The sequence below is a fragment of the Ctenopharyngodon idella genome, chromosome 9, assembly GCF_019924925.1.
Source record: "Ctenopharyngodon idella isolate HZGC_01 chromosome 9, HZGC01, whole genome shotgun sequence".
Lineage (NCBI taxonomy): Eukaryota > Metazoa > Chordata > Actinopteri > Cypriniformes > Xenocyprididae > Ctenopharyngodon > Ctenopharyngodon idella.
The window spans coordinates 20866638-20891041 of NC_067228.1; the positions used below are offsets into that span (position 1 = coordinate 20866638).

At 36.8% G+C, this 24404-nt stretch overlaps 2 protein-coding genes across 11 annotated transcripts in view; both read left to right on the forward strand.

The window, feature by feature from the left end:
* Positions 1 to 6999, forward strand: part of ptpn4a (protein tyrosine phosphatase non-receptor type 4a) — a 59387-nt gene extending 52388 nt beyond the window's left edge. For 3 of the 4 annotated variants that reach the window (XM_051904827.1, XM_051904825.1, XM_051904826.1), the window contains exons 21-27: positions 1219 to 1309; positions 1397 to 1458; positions 1564 to 1710; positions 1801 to 1929; positions 2402 to 2550; positions 2657 to 2792; positions 4091 to 6999. In XM_051904827.1, the coding sequence (XP_051760787.1) occupies positions 1219 to 1309; positions 1397 to 1458; positions 1564 to 1710; positions 1801 to 1929; positions 2402 to 2550; positions 2657 to 2792; positions 4091 to 4183 (807 nt within the window). In that variant the 3' untranslated portion in view covers positions 4184 to 6999. The remainder of the gene's footprint in view (positions 1 to 1218; positions 1310 to 1396; positions 1459 to 1563; positions 1711 to 1800; positions 1930 to 2401; positions 2551 to 2656; positions 2793 to 4090) is intronic. The other variant, XR_007931535.1, reaches the window with a different exon arrangement.
* Positions 7000 to 7001: 2 nt separating this feature from the next.
* epb41l5 (erythrocyte membrane protein band 4.1 like 5) overlaps positions 7002 to 24404 on the forward strand; it is a 37668-nt gene continuing 20265 nt past the window's right edge. For 4 of the 7 annotated variants that reach the window (XM_051904828.1, XM_051904834.1, XM_051904833.1 and 1 more), the window contains exons 1-10: positions 7002 to 7146; positions 8800 to 9004; positions 15891 to 15995; positions 19714 to 19756; positions 20252 to 20330; positions 20418 to 20462; positions 20762 to 20814; positions 21858 to 21978; positions 22285 to 22372; positions 22486 to 22574. In XM_051904828.1, the coding sequence (XP_051760788.1) occupies positions 8825 to 9004; positions 15891 to 15995; positions 19714 to 19756; positions 20252 to 20330; positions 20418 to 20462; positions 20762 to 20814; positions 21858 to 21978; positions 22285 to 22372; positions 22486 to 22574 (803 nt within the window). In that variant the 5' untranslated portion in view covers positions 7002 to 7146; positions 8800 to 8824. Of the gene's footprint in view, positions 7147 to 7607; positions 7938 to 8083; positions 8243 to 8799; positions 9005 to 15890; positions 15996 to 19713; positions 19757 to 20251; positions 20331 to 20417; positions 20463 to 20761; positions 20815 to 21857; positions 21979 to 22284; positions 22373 to 22485; positions 22575 to 24404 lie in introns of those variants that run through there. The other 3 variants (XM_051904829.1, XM_051904832.1, XM_051904830.1) reach the window with 3 other exon arrangements.

Below are 24404 nucleotides of genomic sequence, written 5' to 3' on the forward strand. Positions count from 1 at the left end.
TGTTTTTTTTTATTATTATTATTGAAGCGCGCACATACATACGTCACTCGCACTGCGCACGCAGAGACATTCAGGAATGCAGATACTTATCAACGCTGCCCTGCCACTTTTAGTAGCTAATAAAATAGCTTCGCTACTGAATCGCTACATTATATTTCTCAGCAACAAGGGGGTTACATCGCTATTTTGTAATTAAACTTACAGCTTTGTTGTTAATAGAGAGAGACGCTTAACAGACGCAGGTACGCATCTCTCATCTCTCTCCCTCTCTCGATAATTAATTCATATAAATGCTATAATTCATTCATTTAAACAAATGCAATCTTATGCACTACTATCTCTGTGATCTAATGAGCCGTAACTGACGAAAATAACTGTCAATTTTACCCTTTTAGTCAAATATTGCACTGCAAACATCAATAACAGCTTTAAGTTGTCAATTCTGGAAATTGACCATGGTATAAGCAGTGTAATCCACGGCTAGCTGTGCATTAAACTATTTTAATGCATGACGTGGAGGCAAAGAACCGCCCGACGCAAAGTGAAGGGTTATCCCTTACATATTATTATATTCATAATATACATATGCTTTCTCGCCACAAATAAAATAGCCTCTTATTGCCAGATTTACTGTTTAAAAAAAAAAAAAAAAGAAAGAAGGATGAATGAAAAAAGATGCATGCTTCTTTGCTCATTGTGCATTTATGTGGCCATGCATGGATTTACGCAGAAAGCACCGGGTGGAATGTGTCCTTAAAGTGATACATTATTGAAATGCTTGGATTTTAGGAGTAAGGGGTCATTCACATAGGTATGCGTTTTTGCATTCCACTGCACTTCTTTCTGTTGATTTTATATGTAAACATGCACAAGACGGACGTGTTTGACCATTACGCTTGCATCTTTTACAGCTTCTCATGCAAGACACAGTGTTCTAAAAACGGCAACGCTCAAGTTTAAAGTTCAACATTTGAAAACATCTCAATAGAGTGAACGGTGCAGAACATGCCTTAATTATAACTCTAATATCAGACATAGTACTGCCAGATTTCTGTAGTGACTGCCCACAAAAAATTGAATGTATGAAATTTCTGGTCTAATACTTGAAAGTTGAAAGGAAGGCATGAATACTGAAGGTCATACTTTAATTTTTGTTTTTATTACAGTTTTTATTCATTGGGATTTTTGTAGACTGACTGTTTTTGCTTTGTTTTAAAGCAACTGTATCGGAAAAGATCTGGAATGACAATGTCATGTGCCAAATTACCTCAGAATATTTCCAAAAACCGCTACAGAGACATCTCACCATGTGAGTAATGCTGCATGCTGTTCCTTTGTACTGATAACCAGTGGAAGTGATAAAAAAAAAAAATAATTTTTTGTTGTTTATTGTCAGATGATGCTACTAGAGTCATCTTGAAAGGCACAGATGACTACATCAATGCAAATTACATCAATGTGAGTAGCTCATAATTATTTTATCTCGCTGCAAACTCAAAACACCCAGCGAAAGATGGGCTATGATTAATAGTCTCTCATAATGTGGTTCTGTCATGCTCGCAGATGGAAATCCCTGCCTCCCGTCTCATAAACCGCTATATCGCCTGCCAGGGGCCGCTGCCCAACACGTGCCCGGATTTCTGGCAGATGACATGGGAGCAGGGCTCCTCTATGGTAGTCATGCTTACTACTCAGGTTGAACGAGGACGTGTATGTATACCTCTTTATGTTTGACATTAATTGATGTGTCTTTTCTTAAAACTTTTTGAGCTAACATCATCCAATACCTTTCTACCACAGGTAAAGTGCCATCAGTACTGGCCGAACCCCTCAGGTAGCGCTACATATGGCGGCTTTCAGGTTTCCTGCCAGACTGAGGAGGGAAACTCTGCTTTCTTGGTTAGAGATATGACTCTTAATCACATTGAGGTGAGTGTATCACAGATTTGCTTGTCAACCAAATTGGTGTTTGATTTACTTGCTTTTAAAGGAATGGTTTATCCAAAAAGAAAAATAATATTAATAATTCACTCACTATCACCGTCATTCACTCGTCATTCCGAACCTGTTTGGCTTTCTGTCTTCTGTGGAACACAAATGAAGATATTTTGAGGAAAGTTTGTAACCAGTTTTGGTGCCCATTGACTTCAAGTGTATGGACGAAGACATTTCACAAAATGTCTTCTTTTGTGTTCCACAGAAGAAATAAAGTAACAACATGAGGGTGAGTAAATGATGGCATAATTTTCATTTTTGGTTTTTAGGCCAGTGTTTACTTGCATTAGGCACTTGGCAAATGTTAATATTGGACTCTGAGATCTTGTTTACAGTGTATCATTTGCCATGATGCCAGTATAAGCATGTCATTTTGTGTTTGCTGATCTGTTGTTTGTGCTGTTAGAGTGGGGAGAGCAGGGAGTTGACCCAAATCCAGTACCTGGCATGGCCTGATCATGGTGTACCAGATGACTCAACGGACTTCCTGGATTTCGTGGCTCTGGTCCGCAATAAACGAGCTGGGAAGGATGAGCCCGTTGTGGTCCACTGCAGGTAATTCAAATATCTATATCACAAAGTAGTTTCTAAATGTAGTTATCCAAAGAGAATTACAGTGTAATCAAGTTTTTCCTCTCTCCCTCCCTCTGCTGCGTCCCAGCGCTGGGATTGGCCGGACGGGAGTTCTCATCACCATGGAGACGGCAATGTGTCTGATGGAGTGCAGTCAGCCAGTGTATCCGTTAGACATTGTGAGGACCATGCGGGATCAGAGGGCCATGATGATTCAGACGCCTGTAAGTTCCGCCCACCCCCTTTTGTCATGTCATATCCCCACTCAGTCATTCATTGGGAGTTTATCATTGGGAAGTGGCTGAATACTGCACTGTGCCAATGATGAGATGTTAAATAAACAAATAAAAAAATCATTTGAAGTGATGTTTTCACTCACATTTAAAATGTAGCTACAGGCCATGATGTTTTCACATATAACGTGAAGAAGAGTTGCTGTAGCAGAGGGTCTTCTTGTCTAGGCTGGGACTCTCAGAGCTTGAGACAATGATGCAGCTATGATTTCAACATGATCTGCTGTGCTTTAATGAGGCCTGTCCACCCAGAGGCTGCTGACCATGAAACCACACTAATTAGCAGGAAGAAGAAAGGGCTGATGCTCAGTGAAAACATTTGTGCACTAAATGCCCACTCTTCTTTTTCATTAGTGGTGTTGCTAAGGCATTACTATTTCTATCGCTCAACCGCTACCTTTTAAACGTTCGGGGTCAGAAAGATTTTTTTTAATTATTAATTTTATTCAGCAAGGATACATTAAATTGCGAGAGTGTAAAGTTACATTATTACAAAAAAAATACTTTTAAACTTTCTAGCCATAAATTAATAATAAAATTAAAAAATTAATTAATAATAAAAAAATGTATGTAAAAATGTATGTAATAAATGTTCCTTGAGCAACAAATCAACATATTATAATGATTTCTGAAGGATCATGTGAAAAATTTAGCTTTGTCATCGCATTCATTATATTTTAAAGTATATTAAAAAAGAAAACTGTTTTTTTTTTTTTTTTAAGTTGCAATAATATTAATATAAGGGCAATATTACTATTTTTACTACATTTATTTTTGATCAATTGAATGCAGTCTTGCTGTGCAAGAGACATTTAAAGAACCTTATTGACCCCAAACATAGTGTACATAAGGTTGGAGTTTTGAACATTATTTAAACATGTTTAAGAGAGATCAGCTGTTTCTTCTCTGCCTTCACTTGGTGGACAAAAAAAAATTGATTTAAAGGCTTATTTTGAAGGAGGGACCTGAGAGCAATATATTTTTGACTGTCCACATCTTATTTTCTGCTGCTTAACATACAAAAATGTCTTTTGGGTTGTTCAACGGTGGTTCTATATGCATTCTCCCATCTTGCTTTCTCTCTCTCTCTCTCACACACACAGACACAGTCCATGAATTATGCTCTCATCCCAGTTTCACATACTGCCATCACGCTTGGCCGCTCTTGCGTGATAGACTGACGCATCTTCCATTCACTATGACTTCCCCTCTGTTCTCTGTCTTCTCAGAGCCAGTTCAAGTTTGTGTGCGAGGCCATACTGAAGGTTTACGAGGAGGGCCTGGTGAAACCGCTCAAGTCCATTCTGCACGAATCCAACTAATGCAATGCCAGCTTTTCCCGAAAATGATGCTGAAATTCACTGACAGGATCTTCTCCACGTGATGATATCGCAGCTTCATGACAGAGCGATGGAGAAGCATCTCGAGCCAGGAACACAGGACATAAAAAAAAAAAAAGCACTGCTGCACTTTATGCTGGCAAAGAGACTATATGCCAGGCTTTAATGAGGAGAGAAAGAAAGGACAAAAAAATCTAACAAAGGTGAATTAGGTACATGTTGGGACTTTGAGTGTTCAGGGTTTTGACAAATATATATGTTAATAATGAATATAGTAAAGAGATTGCTGGTGCCATATGTAAGTGTGTAAGGGCAGGCCCGTGAATGAATGTTTTTATATGTGGTCACCTATTATTTGGAGACAAACAACACCCACAAATCAATTCACATCCAGTCTTGTGCTGCAGATGAACATTTGTATTTTTATTAGAAATATTTATTGTTTTACTTTCAATTTTTCAGCCCTGCTTATGCAACTTATCTAACTACTAACAAATCAAAATTCATATTTCTTATATATTTTTTTTCTGTTTGCTGTTCTCCCTCTTTGGCACAGGGTGAAAATAGTTTAATTTATTTTGCTGTCAAACTAAAATGCTGTCAACAAGGACTTTAAAGCACTTTGCATTACAGCTGTGATGCAAAATATCAGTTCAGTCTCTCAATGCAGATGTTAAAGGAATAGTTCATCCAAAAGTATTTTAATTATTTACTCACCCTTGTGTCTTTCCAATCCCATATGTTCTTTCGTCAACAGAATGCAAAGAAGATGTTTTGAGAAATGTTCATGCTGCTCATTTTCATACAATGAAAGCCTACAAGAAAAAAGAAAAAAAACACCATTAAGGCCTGTACACACCAGGACGAATATCGCAACGTGCTTATCGCCAGCGTTTTTCAAGACGATTTTCGTGTTCATACCCAAGCGATTTTCACTGGCGATGCGCCGAGTGAACGTGCAAATTCACTCCCTGACAGTATATGGCGCTTGTGCTGAATGGTAGTGCAAATAAACATATTTATGATACTAATAAAATTAAAGAAGATAAGAATACATATATGGCATATAATCGCGCTGCGATATTCGTCCCGGTGTGTACAGACCTTAATATTGACTATATTCCAAATCTTCTTAAGCCAAATAATAGCTTTGTATGAGGAAAAGACTAAAATTAACTTTAATTACTGAAAATATTCCTCCCAAATGCAAGAACCAGCGAGACTGTTGAATATTAAATTTAGGACCACAAACCAACCAGGAATTCACTTATGGAAGATTCTTTTGAAAATTAAATTGATTCTTTTTACTTTTCTTTTTTTAAATTCATGCTGTTGTTTTGTTGTAAGAAGAATGCCATTCAGAAATTTGATCTGTCTAGAAGCAAACATTCCCTCAAAATGAACTACATTATCATTTAAAATCAGATATTCAATTAAAGGGTTTAGTATCCCTTGTAGGTAATGTAATATCTATGTGTTGCGAATAAGAACTGCTTTTTTTGTTGTTGCTAAATCTGAACGTTACACACCACAGTGTGTCAAATGCAGTACTGTGTTGGGGATCAGATTGGAGTTTGTTTATGGTTGACCTGTTTATTTCTTGTTGCAGACTGCTCATGCAGAATATCTCGCCAACATTAGCAAGCTGAGAGTGTGTCCAGTATGTGTGTTGTTATTACCATAGGCGCCGATCCCGTGGCTGCTCGGGGGCTGGAGCACCCACGGAAAAATACGAAATATTCTCCATTGATTTAAACCAATAAAAAATAGATTTCAGCTTTCAGACACGATGTTCACTTTTTTATAGTTTATTTAAGGTCGTTTCTATTGCGTTATTTTAAAGACAAACGTCGAGAGCGCATCCAAGTGATGCGCGAGCACAAATCTCTCAATTCGCAGGCGGATTTCCTTCAGTCTCGCGCAAAACTGGACGCGCATTCTCAAATATACGGTCTAGTGGCTCTGCTCTCACTCAGATACGTGCGCGCGCTCAAATTCAAACTGTCCTTGCTCTTTCCCTAAAATGGTCGTCTTTCCTGGATTTAGAAGCTTTTAAAACATAACAAAAACTTAAATCGGTGCCTATGGTTATTACTGTATGTTTCTGCTGTCTCTATGTGTGTAAGTGTGTTTTATAATACTGATAGTGTGAATGTAATAACCCAAATCACATGTTCAGGTTTGATCTAGGCCTGGTTCAATACATTAGAGCTGGTGCCTGGTTCAGACTGTATGATTTTATTTAGTTTATTTAATTAAGCCCTAGTGTTATGACCAGTCTTATGTTTAGAATCCATCAAATCCAACGTTGGCATTGATTTTGACAAAATTGCATTGGCTTCTCATGCTAAAATGTTGCTGTTTGAGATGTCTGCAAATTAAATGTGTGACCCATTGCCCAGTTTCGCAGGATGTCTTTAGTTGACCGCAGAGTTGTCCATACCTGTACTCTTTGTAAGGTACTATCTACTTTTACAGTCAATCATTTGTCATTTCTTTGTGGTCATGCTTGCTGGAGAACCTTGGTTTTAGGACCAAATAATTCCTTTCTATGCTCAACAGGTTATTTAAAACAGGAATACGACATGCAATTTGGGAGAAACTACACGCCTCCTGTCTTGTGGGAAAGGCAGCACTTTTTCAACAAAGATGTACTATTGTAGACTGGCGTTAACGTTTATTTGCTGCAAGGTCAAGTTGTGCCACTTGTCCGTTTTTATGAAAATATTATAAAGTGTACATACAATGTTGTATATTAAAAAGAAAGTCTTTAAAATAAAATAAGGTGTTTAATCTGGGTCGCTTTTGCATTAAATATGTTCTTTTTTTGTACATGTATATTTGTACATTTTAATTCCTTTGATTTTGACAGGGAGGAGAGCTGTTACAACAGTTTCAAGCCCTCAGTAACCAGTGGGTGGTGCTGTTGGAAAAACAAAATACCTGTAAGCACCTGACAGTTTGCAATAATATCTTCAAATTATACATTTCCAATCCATTCTATACATTTTTAAAATATATACAATTTATAAATTTTAAATGATACATTTTCAATCTGATGCTTCCAGGAGAATTACAACTCGTTCTTTCAAACCTATAAATAATGTCTAAACGTGCTGTTATAATTAAGCATATGAAATGGGAAAAAAAGCGACTTTGCAGTAAATGATGGTGAACTGTTGAATTTATCACATCACTTCCTGACTGCACTAAAAAAAATGGTATTATTAATGTAAATATCATAGTACATTAATTTGGTAATCATTTAGTTCCATGTTTTTACTATCTGATCACTGTACTATGTACCATTACAGTACGTTTTCATAAAGGGATATGCAGGTCCATTACACAAAGTTCGGCACAACACCGGCCCTTTAAATGTAAATCCACTTTTAGGGATTTACGTGACGTCATTTCCTGAGGGGAAAACAGCCACCCCACATCTCACAATCTTTTGGAGCAGAGAGAATATCAGTTACACTTATCTAAGAAAAGAAAAAAAGAAAAAAAAGTGGCTGTGCCACACTGCGGCTTAAAAGATGGATATTTCAAAGCACAGAGTTTACTGATAAAAGCCGATGCTGGAGGACTCTTTCATTGGCGGAATATTCATCAATCTGTAGTAAGTATAGCTTTTGTCTGCTCTGGTCTGACTGAGGATCAACAAGTGGATTCGCGCCGCTAGCGCGCGAGTGTCTCGAGTACGGTCATCCTTAGGAAGACGCGATATATATCGGTACAGATTTATATTAATCACTGGTGTTTAGCCGTATTGTGATTACTAGCTATTTGTGTAATTAAACAAATACCTATTTTTTTGATCGTTCCGCCGTTAAATGTTAATTAGGCGCAGTTTGTCTTGCGCAAACAGGTGTCAGTGTAGTTCAGTCAGTCAGCGCGTGATCGTGAGCCCGCTGCAATTTTTGATCGGAACATGAAACAGTTTGGATATTGCGCGTGCACGCCTGAGAGCAGCGTTAAACGTTTGACGTTTTTTGACCGCCGTTATTTTAAATGTCTTCGCCGTTGTTTTCTTAAAAGGTGCGTCAGTGTTGTTGAAATGCTGCTGCAATTTGAAGACAAAGTAATTAATAACTTGTAGTAACAGGAAAGAACCGACCACTGTCTGTTATGAATAAAACAGTACACTGTAGTAACTGATTATATTTTGCTGTAAGGAAAATCGGGAGAGTTAAGGGTAATATCTTAAGTTTTGTACAGTTAACTGTTAAGTTAGTACAACTGCAGCTGTAGTTAGTCTTTAAATATCATAGACCGTTATTATTAATATTATTTATAATACAAATTATATTCTCATTGACGTAAGCATGCTGAGAATATGTTGATGGTTTTACTTGTGATGTTTTTTCTTATTACTGTGGTGTTATTACAGATGATGACTCAGTTAAATAATAGTTACTATACAATAATACACAAAAGCTGAGGTGAATTTTCATTAGGAAATAAGGTGCCATCTATGGTGTTACTACGGTCTTACTATAGCTATTTCTTAACTATAGTTTTACTGTGGTAAGAACAATAGCAAATTTTCACAGGGCTGGCCTGATTGTAACAGAGATGGTCTTTCTTTCTTTCAGACTGGTCTAACAAATCTTCCTGAATATGCTGAGCTTCTTGCGCCGGACTCTGGGCCGGCGGTCCATCCGCAAACATGCAGATAAAGCTCGACTCCGGGAAGCCCAGCGAGCCACAACACACATCCCTGCTGCTGGAGATGCCAAGTCCATCATCACCTGCCGAGTTTCCTTGTTAGATGGCACAGATGTCAGTGTTGACTTGCCGGTGAGTTGACTAAAGCACAAGTGTTGCACAGTGTTTGGTTGACTATGGTTTTCATAAACAGATCTGTTTGTTTAGTCAGTTTCAGTGTTCTGACACTCTTGTTTGGTTGAGTTGTAAAGTGTTTTTCTTGAGTTGCTCAAGTTAAAAGGTGACCTTGATTGAAGCTCAAGGTTGAATCCTTGGTATCAGTTTTCAGCCTGTACTCTGACAGAAACTTGTCCTTGCCTATTGGGTCACATTGATACTCCAGTATGCCAGAGAGAAAGCTCTCCATTGTTCATTGCTGTTTGAGGCTGAAAACCTGAGAGAGTGAAACTAGACATCTCATGTGCTTGGCACTTAAAACCTGACAAATAAAAGTCTTTACTCTCAATTTTGTAGATATAATTACCTCGATTTGAACTGATGAGATTAGGAATTCCTTCAAAAAAGTTTTTTTATTTAGGAGTCAAGCATCCACATAACTTTATTTGTGCTAAACACTCATAATTTATGTTTTCAGTACCATTTTCCACTCTCATCCTGATGCTTCTCATTAAACAGGCTGTTTTTGCTGTTGTGCTTTTATGACTTTACACTGTTTGATTATTTTCCCCTCTCTTGCTAGAACATTATGGTTGTGTGATTAGATTAAACCTCAATAATCCCAATTTACAATTTTATTAATGTATTTACTTTATTAACTGTTTTTATTGTGGTATTGTAATTACAGGGGAAAGTAATACAGATAAAATTGAAATGCGGGACGGGACACTGCTTATGACTTGCAGGATATGGGACAGAGCTTCCAATTTCAGGACTGTCAGGACCAGGTGGCCACCCTATCACTATATCATACAGGGCTCGGCATTAGGCCTTGTCGTGACTTAAAAATTAACTACTTGTTTATTGAACTATAAAAGCAATGTGACATTTACAGTTGTGATAATATTAGGCAAAATGGCTTTTTTGGTCATGTTATGTTGCTTAACTATATATGATGTGTTATTAGGGATGTCACTTTACACAAATTCCTATGATCGATCGTTGTTTAAATTAATGATCAATTAATCGATTATTTGTTAGCCTTAATACTGCAATATGCGTCTACTGCAGTGGCATATAGTCAACAGCATGACAGGGTGTGCAAATGCTGCTCAAAACGCCATGTTCTAAATCTAATCCAGGGCTAGTAGGATTGTAAAATAAGTAATCAAATATAACGACTAATACAACGTGTCACAAACGCCGCTTCAGATGGGTGCTTGTCGGAATGTGTAGCCTACTCCTGTTGTGAACACACTCTTCCTGGAACAACGCGCTGAAAACGGCAACTAAACCCAATGAATTTACAACGATTATTAAAATAGTGTTCTCATTGATGTTATGTAATATGACCGTCCCAATCATAGTTACTATTAGTCGTGCATTGCTGTCTGAGCTGAATGAACACTGGTAAACTGAAGCACTTTGCTAGCGCATTATTTAACTCAAAGAAATGCATTCTATATGAGATTAATCAGATATACAAAATAAACATAATATTACAAATTATATCGGCACAAAATGACGTGAATGTACAAGTGAACTTGAACTTGCGTGCTATTCAGAATGTCATGTTGAGGACGCGATGAAACAACTAAATGGTACCTAAACCCAAATAATTCACAATGTTTTGTTACAATATTGCTCACTTATGTAATATGACAGTCCCAATCAGAGTCATTATTAGTTGTGCATTGCTGTTTGAGCTGCATGCACTGAAGCTAAAGATGATCACCGACATGCTTTACTACAGCGTTAATTCTTAACCACATGCGTCCTATATGAGATTAATCAGATATAGATTGGCCTACACAAAATAAACACAATATTATAACTTACATTTGCACAAAACAAAAGGCTGCGAATGCACACATAAACTTATAGTCATGATGACGGTGTAACTCTAGCTGTAAAATGGTCCCAAACATAACTCTGGCGCGCTTGCTTACATGTTTCGCGGTTGAGCAGCATGCACGCGCGCACATGAACCTGCTTAATCGACAATCGATAAGTTTTATCGATTAAATGTATTATCGACAATTAATTGATTGTTGATTAACCGTTAGCATCCCTATGTGTTATAAATAAAAAAAACTCTTTGAAAAACTTTTTGAATTTTTACCTCAGTATGTTTCTTCTGTGAGTTTCTTTATGCTGTTAAGCTCTTTTTTTTTATTTATTTATTTTTTTTTATTTCTCCACTCAAGTCTCTCACAAAGAGACAGGCAGTGCAAGCCTCAACAGCGCGACCTTGTTATCAGAAATATCAATCGCTGTTTACACTGAGTGTAATAAAATCAGAATCATTCTTGCGTTTCGATGCTTCCCTAGTTTTTTTGTCTCTGAAGTTTTAATCAGGCTACTTGTCTGGTCAGGCAAGTAAAATTCTCTTTCACTTGCCCCTTCAAAAAATCCGCTTGGACTGGACAAGAGTTAATGTCGAGACCTGATAATACTATGTGAACCATAAAAGCCTGATGATATCAAATATGATACAAAACATACATATGCAAGCCTTTTTTAGATTTACTTTTATATTTTGTCTCAAGGTTTAATAACCTGTTCAGTTTCAAAACAATTAAATTTTTCAGACTATTATTTCATACATCAGGCTTTACAGGGTTAATGGTTGCGCTAATGCGCAAAAAACATTTTTTTCTGTTGTGTATGGCAAACACGAAAAGCCCAAAACTCCAAGAGTGGGAAGTGTTTAAACTGCTTTGTGTGGATAAATTATTTATAAAACTGTTTAAATTATTTTTTTTTTTCTTGTTTGTTCCAGAATTATCAAGATCAAGGAAAATTTAGTCTCATGATATGAGCCCTTAAAGTACTTTTGATTTTGTTTAGTCCCTGACTTAAATATTATTTCCATTACGACGTGAGTTTGACTTGCAAAACTATATTATGATTCAGGATGTTTCCTCGAGCTCATGTCTCAAAGATCTGACCCAGATGTGAGTCAGTGTTTACTGATTAGTCATCAACCCTCTTGTAGCATGTGGTCATTGGAGTGTGTGGACAGTGAATGACTTGATCCCCTCAGCTTCTTAATGCCTCTGTTTGCACTGTGGTTGAGCCTCTGGCAGGAATTTCTCTGACCTCCACCTGAATGTGTTAGATATGATGTATGACTGAGTGTGTTGTTAAACTCATGAGTATTTTGCATTTCTCATCTCTATTCCTAACTAAAGTTCACTACTTCCACTGACTGATGTATTAGTCCATTTTTGTTCTGTTTGTGCACATTTATATGCTACCTGTATTACAGTATATCATATTTAGTTGGTTCCCTTGGGATTTCATCTGTTGTCATTTTAAATGAATTACATGAAATTAATCCATATTTTAAAATAATTAATCATAGTGACTAACTTGCACCAATCAGTGGTTTGCAACTTTTTTGGCTCCACTTTCTGAATGCAACATAGTGTATATAGACCTTTTTTTTTTTTTTTTTTTTTTTTTAAATCACAGTACATAGAACTCTACAATACATGTGGAGTTTTGGAGCTCATTCACGTTTGAGGTTAGCTTAAATTAAAGGCTTAAATATATTTGTTTTGGGGGCATCAATTTCAGCCACTTGTGGTCTTGCACCCAGATATTTCAATGTTACATTTTTATTTAATTGTCTAGCATCTTATTAATGCAGTGAGGAAGGTCTAATAGATTTTAGATGTTAGCTGTTTACTGAAGGCACTGGATTTTGTTCATCTGGTTTGATAAGGATCACTGCGATCTCTGGGCTGGTCACTGTAGATTACTGATGGTGGCCTCTTTGAGGCTTGGGAAGGAAATAGTTACTGCAAGCGGGATCCACATGCCATAGTAGTTTACGCTAAGATCTTAATCTGCCTTTATTTTTGCTTTGTTCTTATTTTAGATAGCTGGAACTATTTTGTTGTTGTTTTAAAAATTCCCTCTGATCTGTCATACACAAGGGAATGATGAGCATAAACTGAACTAGTGGTGACTGATAAATTAGAGGATCTTAATGAGTTCCAAACTTCATAACCAAGAGTAAACAATTCCATCAAATGAGCAGATGGCAGTCTAAATAGCTAACTTTTAAGGAATAGTGAAAGTTATCAATTTATTCCAACTTATGCTTTTCCAAATGCATATGACTTGCGTTAATATGTGGAGCAATAAAGGAGTTATTTATTTATTTTTTTGGTAGGACATTAATGCTAAACTTTTTCACAACGAATAAGTGTAAAAAAAAAAACGGCATTTTTTTTATTTTTTTTTTATTTTAATTGTTTTATAGACAGACTGTTTTTTTTCTGGTCTCTTCACACAGTTTGAGCACCAAAGTACAGAAGACAAACCACTGCGTCTCTAGACAGAGAGACAACAAACCTATTCTATAGTACTCTGCTGATGAGAAAGAAGAGACATAAATATCTTTACAGTTCGCAAGCTGCACAAACATGCAATGACCATCTGCTGCATCTCCAAGGAAAAGCCTTTCAAACAGTCACCCTGGATACCCATAATTGCTGAATCGATGTTTCACTGCCCAGTATGGAGGTGGATGATTCAAGTTCAATTAATTTTCTGGCTTGACAAGTATGTTCTCTCTTGAGGAGTGAAGCCCAGCCCTACACAGCAAAGCCCAATGCCACAAATCATAAGTACACTTTAGGGCTTGGTCAACCTGTTTGTTTAGTGAGGTTGACTAGTTTATTGACTCTGTTTTTGAAGCTCTAATATTTTAGTGGTAGAGTTTGGTAGTGCTTCTCAGAGATAGTTTTAGAATGCTGACAATGGGCTGTTTTTATTAGAAAAGCGGTGATCTGATATTTGAAGTGGTGGTAAGGGGGATGAATTTAAGAACAACTTCTTAGAGAGTTAACTATACTGTGAAACACATCAGCATGGTGAATTTATTTATGGAAAAAAAAATCACCTTTTAAGCCCCACTACTACTTGCATCAGAGCACCACTTTTTATCATTGTTTTAAGACAGACTATCTGTGCAAACAACCCACTGACCTAATAATAATAGTTGCAAATGACAAATAATACCTACTGAGAGAGGGTGGTGGATTTGGGTTCAGAACAAGCAATCAAACCAAGTGTTACTTTCTGTCCTGCTTGCTGGAAGCAGACTGAGGAATGTAACTGCGCCTCCAAAGGCTGTATGTTGGCCTAGCAGCCTGGAAAACCTCAGCTGAACAATGTGAGTCCTGAGCCTGGGGTTCACTCAAGCACACAATAGACTCTTTGTCTGCATTCTTGCAGCTCGCTGGGATGCTTTGTACACTATGCCAACTTACTGGGGCCTGCGTGAGCATCCGGTGCTGAGCGCCCGGACTACGGCTAAACCGGCCTTCCCAACTTGGAGCAAAGCAGTTGGGTGAGATGCTTGTGTGCCACCACTCTTTGTAATACATGGAGATGCTAGCATGTATGTAGCTGTCCATAAACTACTACTTTGTGTACTGTAATGCTGGGTACACACCACAAGATAATCAGGCTGATTTTGGGCCGATTTCTCCCCTTCCAACAAATTGTCTTATCAGATTTTCCTGTGGTGTGAGGTGTGTTAAGAGTCACTGAATCTGCTCGGAAGAACATTGGAGGCGCCCCGATTGCGAATCGTAAATATTCAACATGTTGAATATTTACGATCAAAAATCCTGATGTGTGGCGGGAACCCCAAGGACAAACACGCGCACGCTCTGGAGATTATCATGTGAAACGAAACTATATCCAATCAGAAAGCGAGCTGACAGAAGCATAACAAACGCAGTCATGGCGCAGCACAAAGTTAAATGGATTTGGATAGCAGAGATGGAGGATCAGCTTGTAGATTTGTGGCAACAGCACGAGTGTTTATACAATGTGTCCTGTAAAACATATCAAAATCATTCCAAACACTATCAACGCAATGTCTTCCTGCCTATCGTGCGTCATGTTTATTCAAGTCTCGAGAAATTTTGCGAGATTTCCTGTGTTCACAGTCAGGACTCTGGTTGAAAATCTGTTCGTGTGGTGTGCTGTCTTTTTCATATCATGGCACACCACACACTATATGAGCAAAACAGTTACATCTTGGATTTTTTTGTCCTCATGTTTGTGGTCTCTCACATTTTGAAAATCTTATAAGTTTTCAAAAATCTTTTAGTGTGTACCCAGCATAAGATAAAGGTAAAGATAAAGGTGTTTGTTTAGATTAGATTATCTGAAATCAAGAAACTCGCTGATTTACACTAGAGCGTTCATGAAGTGGCCCCATTGTTAATCGTCTCTAGTAGTAACATTTATCACTTGCTTAAATCCAGCCATGTGAAATGTTTGACTATTACTCTTTTTGTTTATGTCTTTTGTGGTCATGGGTCAGGGGCTTGCTTCGTTGTAAAGGCAGACTGTGGCTCATTGGTTCGTCAAGATGCAGAACAAATGGTTAGAAATGGTTTGAAATCAGGCACATTTGAAGTCAAATAGTTATGCTGTTGCTGAGTCATTGTGGTCAAGACAGAAGAGCTCTTCTTACAGTTCTTACAGGAAATTGGGATTTTGTGCGCTAAAGTGCTGAGGGTCTTTATATCCCATAGATAAGTGGAGTCGAGTGTTTAGATTTAAACGGAACATTTAAACTTATTCTAAACTTTTTTTTTTTTTTTTTTTTTTTACAGATATAGAAACAAAACTATGTAGAACTAAAACTACAGCCAAGTTACAGTGGCCTGCTTGGCCAGACCTTATCCACTGCAGTTCCAATATGCATATTTAAATTATAAACAAAAATGAAGTTTGCATAAGTACTTTATTACATAATATTAGTTTAAATGCTACACCTAAAAGCCACTATTGACTGTTAGGATTTAAATCATGTTCTCTCTCTCTCCAGAAAAAAGCCAAAGGTGCAGAGCTGTTTGAACAGATCATGTATCACCTGGATGTTGTCGAGAAAGATTACTTTGGCCTGCGCTTCATGGATTCAGCCCAAGTACCGGTAAGAGCAAAAAGATTTCTAGAAAGTGGATGCAAGATGTGCTTTGATATGTGTTGATATGTCATCTGATTTGATCATTACTTTCCTGTTTATTTGATCATTACGTTCCTGTTTATTACTATAAAGCTGCTTTGAAACAATCTATTTTTTATAAAGCTCTATATTTAATATAGCTGGAAGCAGTAATGATTGGGCCCAAGCTTTAGAGAAACTGTGCACATTAGGCAGTATGCATTTGAAGTGGTATATATAAAAGAACTATGTCAAAGTCACTTGAATGTGCCAAATTTACTGCACCCAGCTAGTGTCACTATGATTGTGAACCACTATATCCACATCCATGAGATCATTTAAATTTAGATTAATTTCTAGTGGCCATCCGCTATATATCGCCAAGGCCGATATGTTGGCTGATATTTGGTATTTTTAAAATATCGGCATCGGTTGATGTGTTAGAAGTAGGGTTGCAAAGGGGCGGAAAATTTCCGGTAAATTTCCGGAAACTTTCCACGGGAACTTAACCTGGGGAATTTTGGAAATATTCCAATTTGGAAACTTAACAGGAATTTACGGGAATTTATGGGAATTTATGAGAATTTATGGGAAATAATTGGAAATTTTGGGAAATTTATATAAATGTATAATATTTATATAAAATGTATCATATACAAACATAAATATAAACATTTTGTTTGGTCAAAACATGAAATTTCTCTTTCGCATTCAATTAATTCAAAGTGTTATTTATTTTAAGTGTCACATGATCCTTCAGAAATCATTCTAATATGCTGAGTTGATACTCAGTTATTGTCAATGTTGGAACAGTTGTGCTGCTTATTTTTTTTTTTGTAATACTTTTTTCAGGATTCATTGATGAATAAAAAGTTAAAAAGAATAGCATTTATTCAAAATAGATTTTTTTTCCTAACAATATCACTTTAATATCACTTTTTATCAATTTCACACATCCTTGCTGAATAAAAGTATTAACTTCTTTCAAAAAAAAAAAAAAATTACTGACCCCAAAATTTTGACCGGTAGTGTATATTGTTACAAAAGATTTCTATTTTAAATAAATGCTGTTCTTTAAATTTTTATTCATCAAAGAATCCTGAAAAAAAGTATCACAGGTTATAAAAAATATTAATCAGCACAACTGTTTCCAACATTGATAATTGAGTATCAAATTAACATATTAGAATAACTTCTGAAGGATCATGTGACACTGAAGACTGAAGTAATGATGCTGAAAATTCAGCTTTGCGTCACAGAAATAAATTATATTTTAATGTTTATTAAAATAGAAACCCATTATTTTAAATTTTGGTTATATTTCACAATATTACTGTTTTTTCTGTATTTTTGATCAAATGTGTATGTTATGGACTGGAGGAATGCACAGTGCATGCAGGGGGTGTGGCCTCAATAGCCCTGCAGTAAGTAGTGTGCTTTGTGAATGTCAGGGTAAAAATTCAACTGAAATTGCATTAAATCTAGTTGTTTTAACCAAAGTTATGCTGCAAGATGTTTTTTTTTTTTCAACTACATTTAAGTACCCTGTTATAGGCTAACCTGCAATTTTGCAAATTCCCTGTTTATTCCTGTTAATTCCCATATATTCCCGTTAATTCCCATGGAAAGTTTCCAGCTTTGAAAATTCCCGGAATTTGGCAACCCTAATTAGAAGCGACTTTTATTTTGATGGCGTGTCAAACTTTTATTTTGAGAAGTTTAGTTTGGTGCAGAATTACTAAAAGGCTTTGTTGATTTCCATTTTCCTTTTATTAATTTATTGCACACTTTTATCCAAAGCTGCTTACAAAAAAGGGATACTACAGCATTTCACATTAAATTTGCAGGGGAGTTATTTGGAGGTAGGGGGGTTACTAAAACGTTTGTTTATTAAACTTGATGCGGGCAGCAACTGGCAGCCAGTGAAGAGAGACAAAGAGAGTTTAACATCAACTCCTAGTATCATCAAGACCAAACACGTTGCCTGATGTTGTATGGCAGTCCTCATGACTGGGTGGTCTTCATGATTTGGTTTGAGTCAAACAGAACTCCCAAAATTCCTGACAACTTTGGATGCTGCTGTTATTACCAGACCTAGCTAAATTTGACCAGGAACATTCTAGATTTGGTGCATTCCCTGCTTGCATTGTAGATGCAAGCGTTGTTACTGCACAATCACTGACAATCAGGAGTTTTTCCTTAAAGGGTTAGTTCACCCAAAAATGAAAATAATGTCATTTATTACTCACCCTCGTGGCGTTCCACACCCGTAAGACCTTCGTTAATCTTCGGAACACAAATTAAGATATTTTTGTTGAAATCCGATGGCTCAGTGAGGCCTGCATAGCCAGCAATGACATTTCCTCTCTCAAGATCCATTAATATACTAAAAACATATTTAAATCAGTTCAAGTGAGTACAGTGGTTCAATATTAATATTATAAAGTGACGAGAATATTTTTGGTGCACCAAAAAAACAAAATAACGACTTCTATAGTGATGGCCGAATTCAAAACACTGCTTCAGGAGGCTTCGGAGCGTTATGAATCAGCGTATTGAATCATGATTCGGATCGCGTGTCAAACCGCCAAACTGCTGAAATCACGTGACTTTGGTGCTCCGAACCACTGATTCGACACGCTGATTCATAACTCTCCAAAGCTTCCTGAAGCAGTGTTTTGAAATCGGCCATCACTATATAAGTCGTTATTTTTTTTATTTTTTTTGGCGCACAATAAATATTCTCGTCACTTTATAATATTAATATTGAACCACTGTACTCACATGAACTGATTTAAGTATGTTTTTAGTATATTAATGGATCTTGAGAGAGGAAATGTCATTGCTGGCTATGGAGGCCACACTGAGCCATCGGATTTCAACAAAAATATCTTAATTTGTGTTTCGAAGATGAACGAAGGTCTTACGGGTGTGGAACGGCGTGAGGGTGAGTAATAAATGACATTATTTTCATTTTTGGGTGAACTAACCCTTTAATTGCATTTGTTAAACATTGTCATTTTATGCAGTTTCATTTGCTTTAACTATTCTGATGGTTTCTTTTGCAGAACAAGTAGTCATAATTTATTAACTTCTGTTCAGCTGAATAAAAAGAACTCCAGGATGCAATAAACTTTCATTATTGACACTTCTGTAACTTTAAGAGTGATAAAATATTAAATTTGCTAAAGAGCAGCAGACAGAGCTCAGGCTAGTGCAGAGTCTTGCATAGAAAGGAAAGAGGGAGGGAAGAGTGTGTGAGGAATGTGTGGGAGAGACTGAGACATTATATTCTTCCATCAGCATGAGTGCCTCCACCCTTCCTCCCTTCATCCATCCCTCCCTCCTTCCCTCCCTCCGCATTGTTCATGCATCACCCTGTTATAGCAGCCCAGCTCAATAGACAGGACAGAATTTTCTAGTGTGTTCAGACGGGAGTATGAAACACTTTTTGCCCACCAGCCAAAGTGGCTGATGAATTTTATTTTTTTTAAATCAGACATGTTGTTAAATGTTAATAATATCTTGAATAAACACATCAAAAAGACTGATCTTTTTATATTCAGAAAATGAAAGGTTTTCCATATCCCCAAACAAGTGACGCGTTTCTTATATATATATATATATATATATATATATATATATATACTAATATAATATAATGTAATATAATATAATTTTTCTTTTTTCTTTTTACATTTTACAGCATTGGCTTGATGTCACCAAAAGCATCAAAAAACAAGTCAAAAGTAAGTAAAATGCTGTTTTCTTACTACTAAACTCACTTGTAAAATTATGTTTTGATGTTTTGATTATATAAGCAACATTGTGAAGGGTGTTTTGGTGATTTAAATGATAGTGGCCGGACACACTCGAACACTCCTTCAGAGGGAATTATACATAGTTACAAACCTTGTGGGCTAGCATTGCACTATCTAGGTAGGAAGCTCATAAGGTTTTGGAACAGAGCAACATTTTTAGTTAGTTTTCCTGAGTACTCTCAGGTATAACTGTTTGTATAGGGTTAACGCTTAACTGTGTATGTGAAGGGCAGTTAATAATGAACCATGAAATTGAAACTCTGTATCTCATCACGCATGACATTCTTTCTGAAATTCCATTTCTATTCTGCAGTCTTAACATTTTTTAACGTTAACATTTTACACCACAAGAAGCTGTATACTTGTGCACTGCAGACTCAAGCATTTTGCTTTGTTTTACGTGTCTATTATGTCTTATTTCAGTTGGACCACCATATTGCCTCCATATGAGAGTAAAGTTCTACTCCTCAGAGCCCAACAACTTGCACGAAGAGCTAACAAGGTTCATCACCTGTTTATACAATTAACAAACTACTAATATTTACTCAGTTGTTTTACTCAATTCCTTTGTCTTCATTATCTCTTGTAGATACCTTTTTGTACTACAGTTAAAGCAGGACATTCTCAGTGGAAAGTAAGTGAAGTTGTTTTGAATTGTGTCCTAAATGTCAAAGCATCTTGACATTTGTCTACTTATTACTATTATTTAAAAGTTGTATTATGCTTTTTTGCCACTGATTTTTAGAATTTATAATTGTATTCTTGCACTATACGGCCAGTGTTATTAAGGGCATTGCAGCAAAACCTTTTACATCTAATAGAATCCGTGATAAATTTCTCATTGTTACGAAACACATTGAAAAATGCTTTTTTTAAACCTGAATTTTTTTATGGCTTTTAGTAAATATGCTGTGATCATATTGTTTAATCTAGGTTAGAGTGCCCGTTTGAAACGGCAGTGGAGTTGGCTGCGTATGCTTTACAGGGTAAGTGACAGAATTGGATGTTTTTTAAATTTGTTTAGAAATACTATGATTTACACTACTGTTCAGAAGTTTGGGGTTACATTTATTTGATTAAAAATACAGTAAACTGTAATATTGTGAAATATTATTGTGTTTTCTATTTTAAAATATGTTGAAGTGTAAATTATTCCTGTGATGGCAAAACTGAATTTTCAGCATCATTACTCCAATCTTCAGTGTCACATGATCCTTCAGAAAGCATTCTAATATGCTTGATTTGGTGCTCAAGAATTACTTATTATTATTGTCAATGTCGATCACAATTGAGCTGTGAAAACCATGACAAATGTTTAAGGATTTTTTTTTTTAATAAAGTTTGAAGAACAGCATTTATTTGAAATAGATATTTGAAATAAAAATTATAAATGTCTTGATCAATTTAATGTGTCATTGCTGAACAGTAGTGTATATTACAGTATATTACACATTCTTTTCATTTCAGGGGGTAATTTGACGAGAGATCAATTTCCCAGCTTGTTGTGAACTTTGAACATTTTGGGTCACAGAGAAAGAGAGAGAGTGTGACAATGGTTTTGAAAAAATTTTCTTTCATTCTCAAAAGTAAATGATGACTCATTAGTGTGGGTCTGAAAGAAAGGGCTCCTTATCCCCCTCCTCCTACTGTGCTCTGATCTTCTACATAAATGCACTGCATTCTGCTGGAATTTAGCAACTTTTTTTTTTTTTTTTTTGGAAACATGGTTATGTAATCTCAAGTTTTGAGGATAATGTGTTTTATCTGTTGGAGAGAATGATTTGTCCTGGTTCTCTCTAATCATGATATTTTCATAATTTCACCACTGTAGCTGCTGTGGAACAACTTGAACTGAGTTGTAACATGACAACAAAAGCCGCAACTAGTTGCAGTTTTCTTCAAAAACTGGTACAGATCAGGCCATGATGGAGCATTCAGTCCTGATAACTAATTTTTATATTCAAAAAAAAAAAAAAATCACCTAAATGCTACAGACTTTGTTGCTGATCTGTAGCATTTTACCTTTCAGCTGAACTGGGCGATTGTGACCCTGCTGAGCATGGACTTGACCTGGTGTCAGAATTCCGCTTCACCCCAAATCAGACGGAAGACATGGAAGTAGATATCTACAATGCCTGGAAGGAGTGCAGGTATAAATGAGAGAGCTCATTCTATAAAAACATACACATGATGACTCCTTTTAAGTTGGTGCTTAGAGAGGAAATCTAAATGTAAAGCAGGTGGATGAATGTCAATGTGTAGGTCATCACCTCTGACTCTTCCTGGATCTCTCCTGTCTACAAAGCTCTACTGTTGACCCTGAACACTTCATATGTGATTTATGACCCATCACTGTAACCTTGACAAGCTATAATCAACAGCAGATGTGCAGCAGCTCGGCTTGTTACATTTTTCTGTACATTTTGTTTTACCCTGTTTGTTTGCTGGTGTTGCAGGGGCCAGACACCAGCACAAGCTGAGATAAACTATCTGAATAAGGCCAAATGGCTGGAGATGTATGGGGTGGACATGCATATGGTTAAGGTATTCATTTAAAGCATGTAAGAGTTTGTTAAAATCAGGACCTTGAGGGGGACTCTCTTCCATCCAGATATATCTAGAAACTTATCTGTTCTTTATGTTACCTCCTTCTCCAGGCACGGGACGGAAATGAATACAGCCTGGGTTTGACCCCCACTGGAGTGCTCGTGTTTGAGGGGGAAACTAAGATTGGCCTCTTCTTCTGGTAAGCACTCCCTCACCAGCTCTTTATAGCTGCAGTGTGTAATTTCTTCACCACTAGCAGCACCAAAGGGTATTTAATAAACCCCCACAAAAAAACAGTAATAGTTGAGTAGTTTTAACAATTAAAAAAAACAGGATTCCTGTGGGTCTTAAATTCAGTTTTATAAAATTTAATGCCATAAAACATCTTAAATATCTTACATGATATAAGAAAGGTCTTAAAGCTGCAGTCTGTAACTTTTTTTAGTTAAAAAATGATCCAAAATCAATTTTTGAGCAAGTACATAACCAGCCAGTGTTCAAAACTATCTCCTTACCTTAGCCCGATTCACAACGTTAAGCTTGTAATAATGCTTTGTAATTCGGGTGGTACTGGTGGGTTTCCGTGGGAAATTCGAGCATGCGGCCGTTCGTCTTTGAGTCATTAAGTCACGGCTGTTTACATAAAGAATGATTCCCAGCTAGTAGGCTAAATCACATGTGAGGATGGCTGATCATTTATGGCCTTTTCTCACAGCAGCTGGAATAATTAAACTTATAATTTTGATGGCGGATTGTAATCCAGAAAGGTCCAAATGACAATCATCAGTGACAACTGAAGATTCACCTGTAGTCAAAAGCAAAAGACTTTGGACTGCGGAGTGGCTACAGAAATTGAAATCTAAAGGTAATGCTAATACACACTAAATACAGTCACGCAATGTGGATGTCGTTAACATTAACAATTTGAGAACAAAGTATAACATTAATAATAATTTGCACGGTTTGATGTGATCCAAGCTAAGCGATCATTAGATTTAATCACCATTGGCAGCGCAATTTATTTACAACCTACGCAAAGATGATAATTTCGCAAATAACTGCAATTGCAGGTTTCAAACAGAGATCTGTTTGAAACTTACAGTCTTACAGACTGCAGCTTTAAATTAAAGGTGGGATCAGTAGATTTTGAAAAAAGCTGTTGGACATTGTTGTTATTTGAAATCAACCCAAACAAACCCACCCCTCTCTTCATTTCTCCGCCTCCAAAACTCACAATCCAATCCTAACTACCCTGCTCTAAGTCGGTCTCGAACCCCGGCCCGTCCGCTACTGGCAGGCGAGGCGAGTGCACTAACAATGACGCATTGTGTGCAGTGGTTTACCTGCAAAACTCTCACTTTCTGGCCACTGTCACACACGCAATGCGAGTGGATGTCTGTTTATCACAGCTGACGTGCAAAAAAAAGCTTCACGAAAAATGAAGCGCAGTTGATGAACGAACGACAAGGAAGCACAAAAAATGAACGTACAGTACACGAGTAAATACAAAGTGTCCGTTGTTAGTCGCAAACAGCACAGCAGCTCTAGACAATCAAACCCAGTGTTACTAACATGAGAAGCGGAATCAAAGCAGCCTCCGCGTCTGTTTTCAGGTCTTCCCGCTTAGCTCTCTCCAGCGCTGGAAAGCTTTTCTAATATAAATGCGGTCCTAAAGCGCTTGCCCAGTCATAAACCTTCATTCCAGTGATATTTTTTTGAGCTCGTTTGTATTGTGTCCCATCTCTCTTTCTGCAGTTTTTTTTTTTTGTTTTGTTTTGTTTTGTTTTTTTCCTATTTTCAAATCTCCCACTTGCTCGTTCTCTCCTTGACCGTCATACGCCCCCTAATGCTGATTGGTTACAGTGTTTTATTTGTGCAGGTCTTAAAAAAATGTTATAAAAAGCCTTAATTCTGAATTTAAAAACCTGAAGAAAAACACACACTTCACCTTTAACCACAAGCTTAGTAACACTTTAAATATATGTCCTCTGGCTGTTCTGTCATACTTCAGTAAATGTAGTGACAAAGG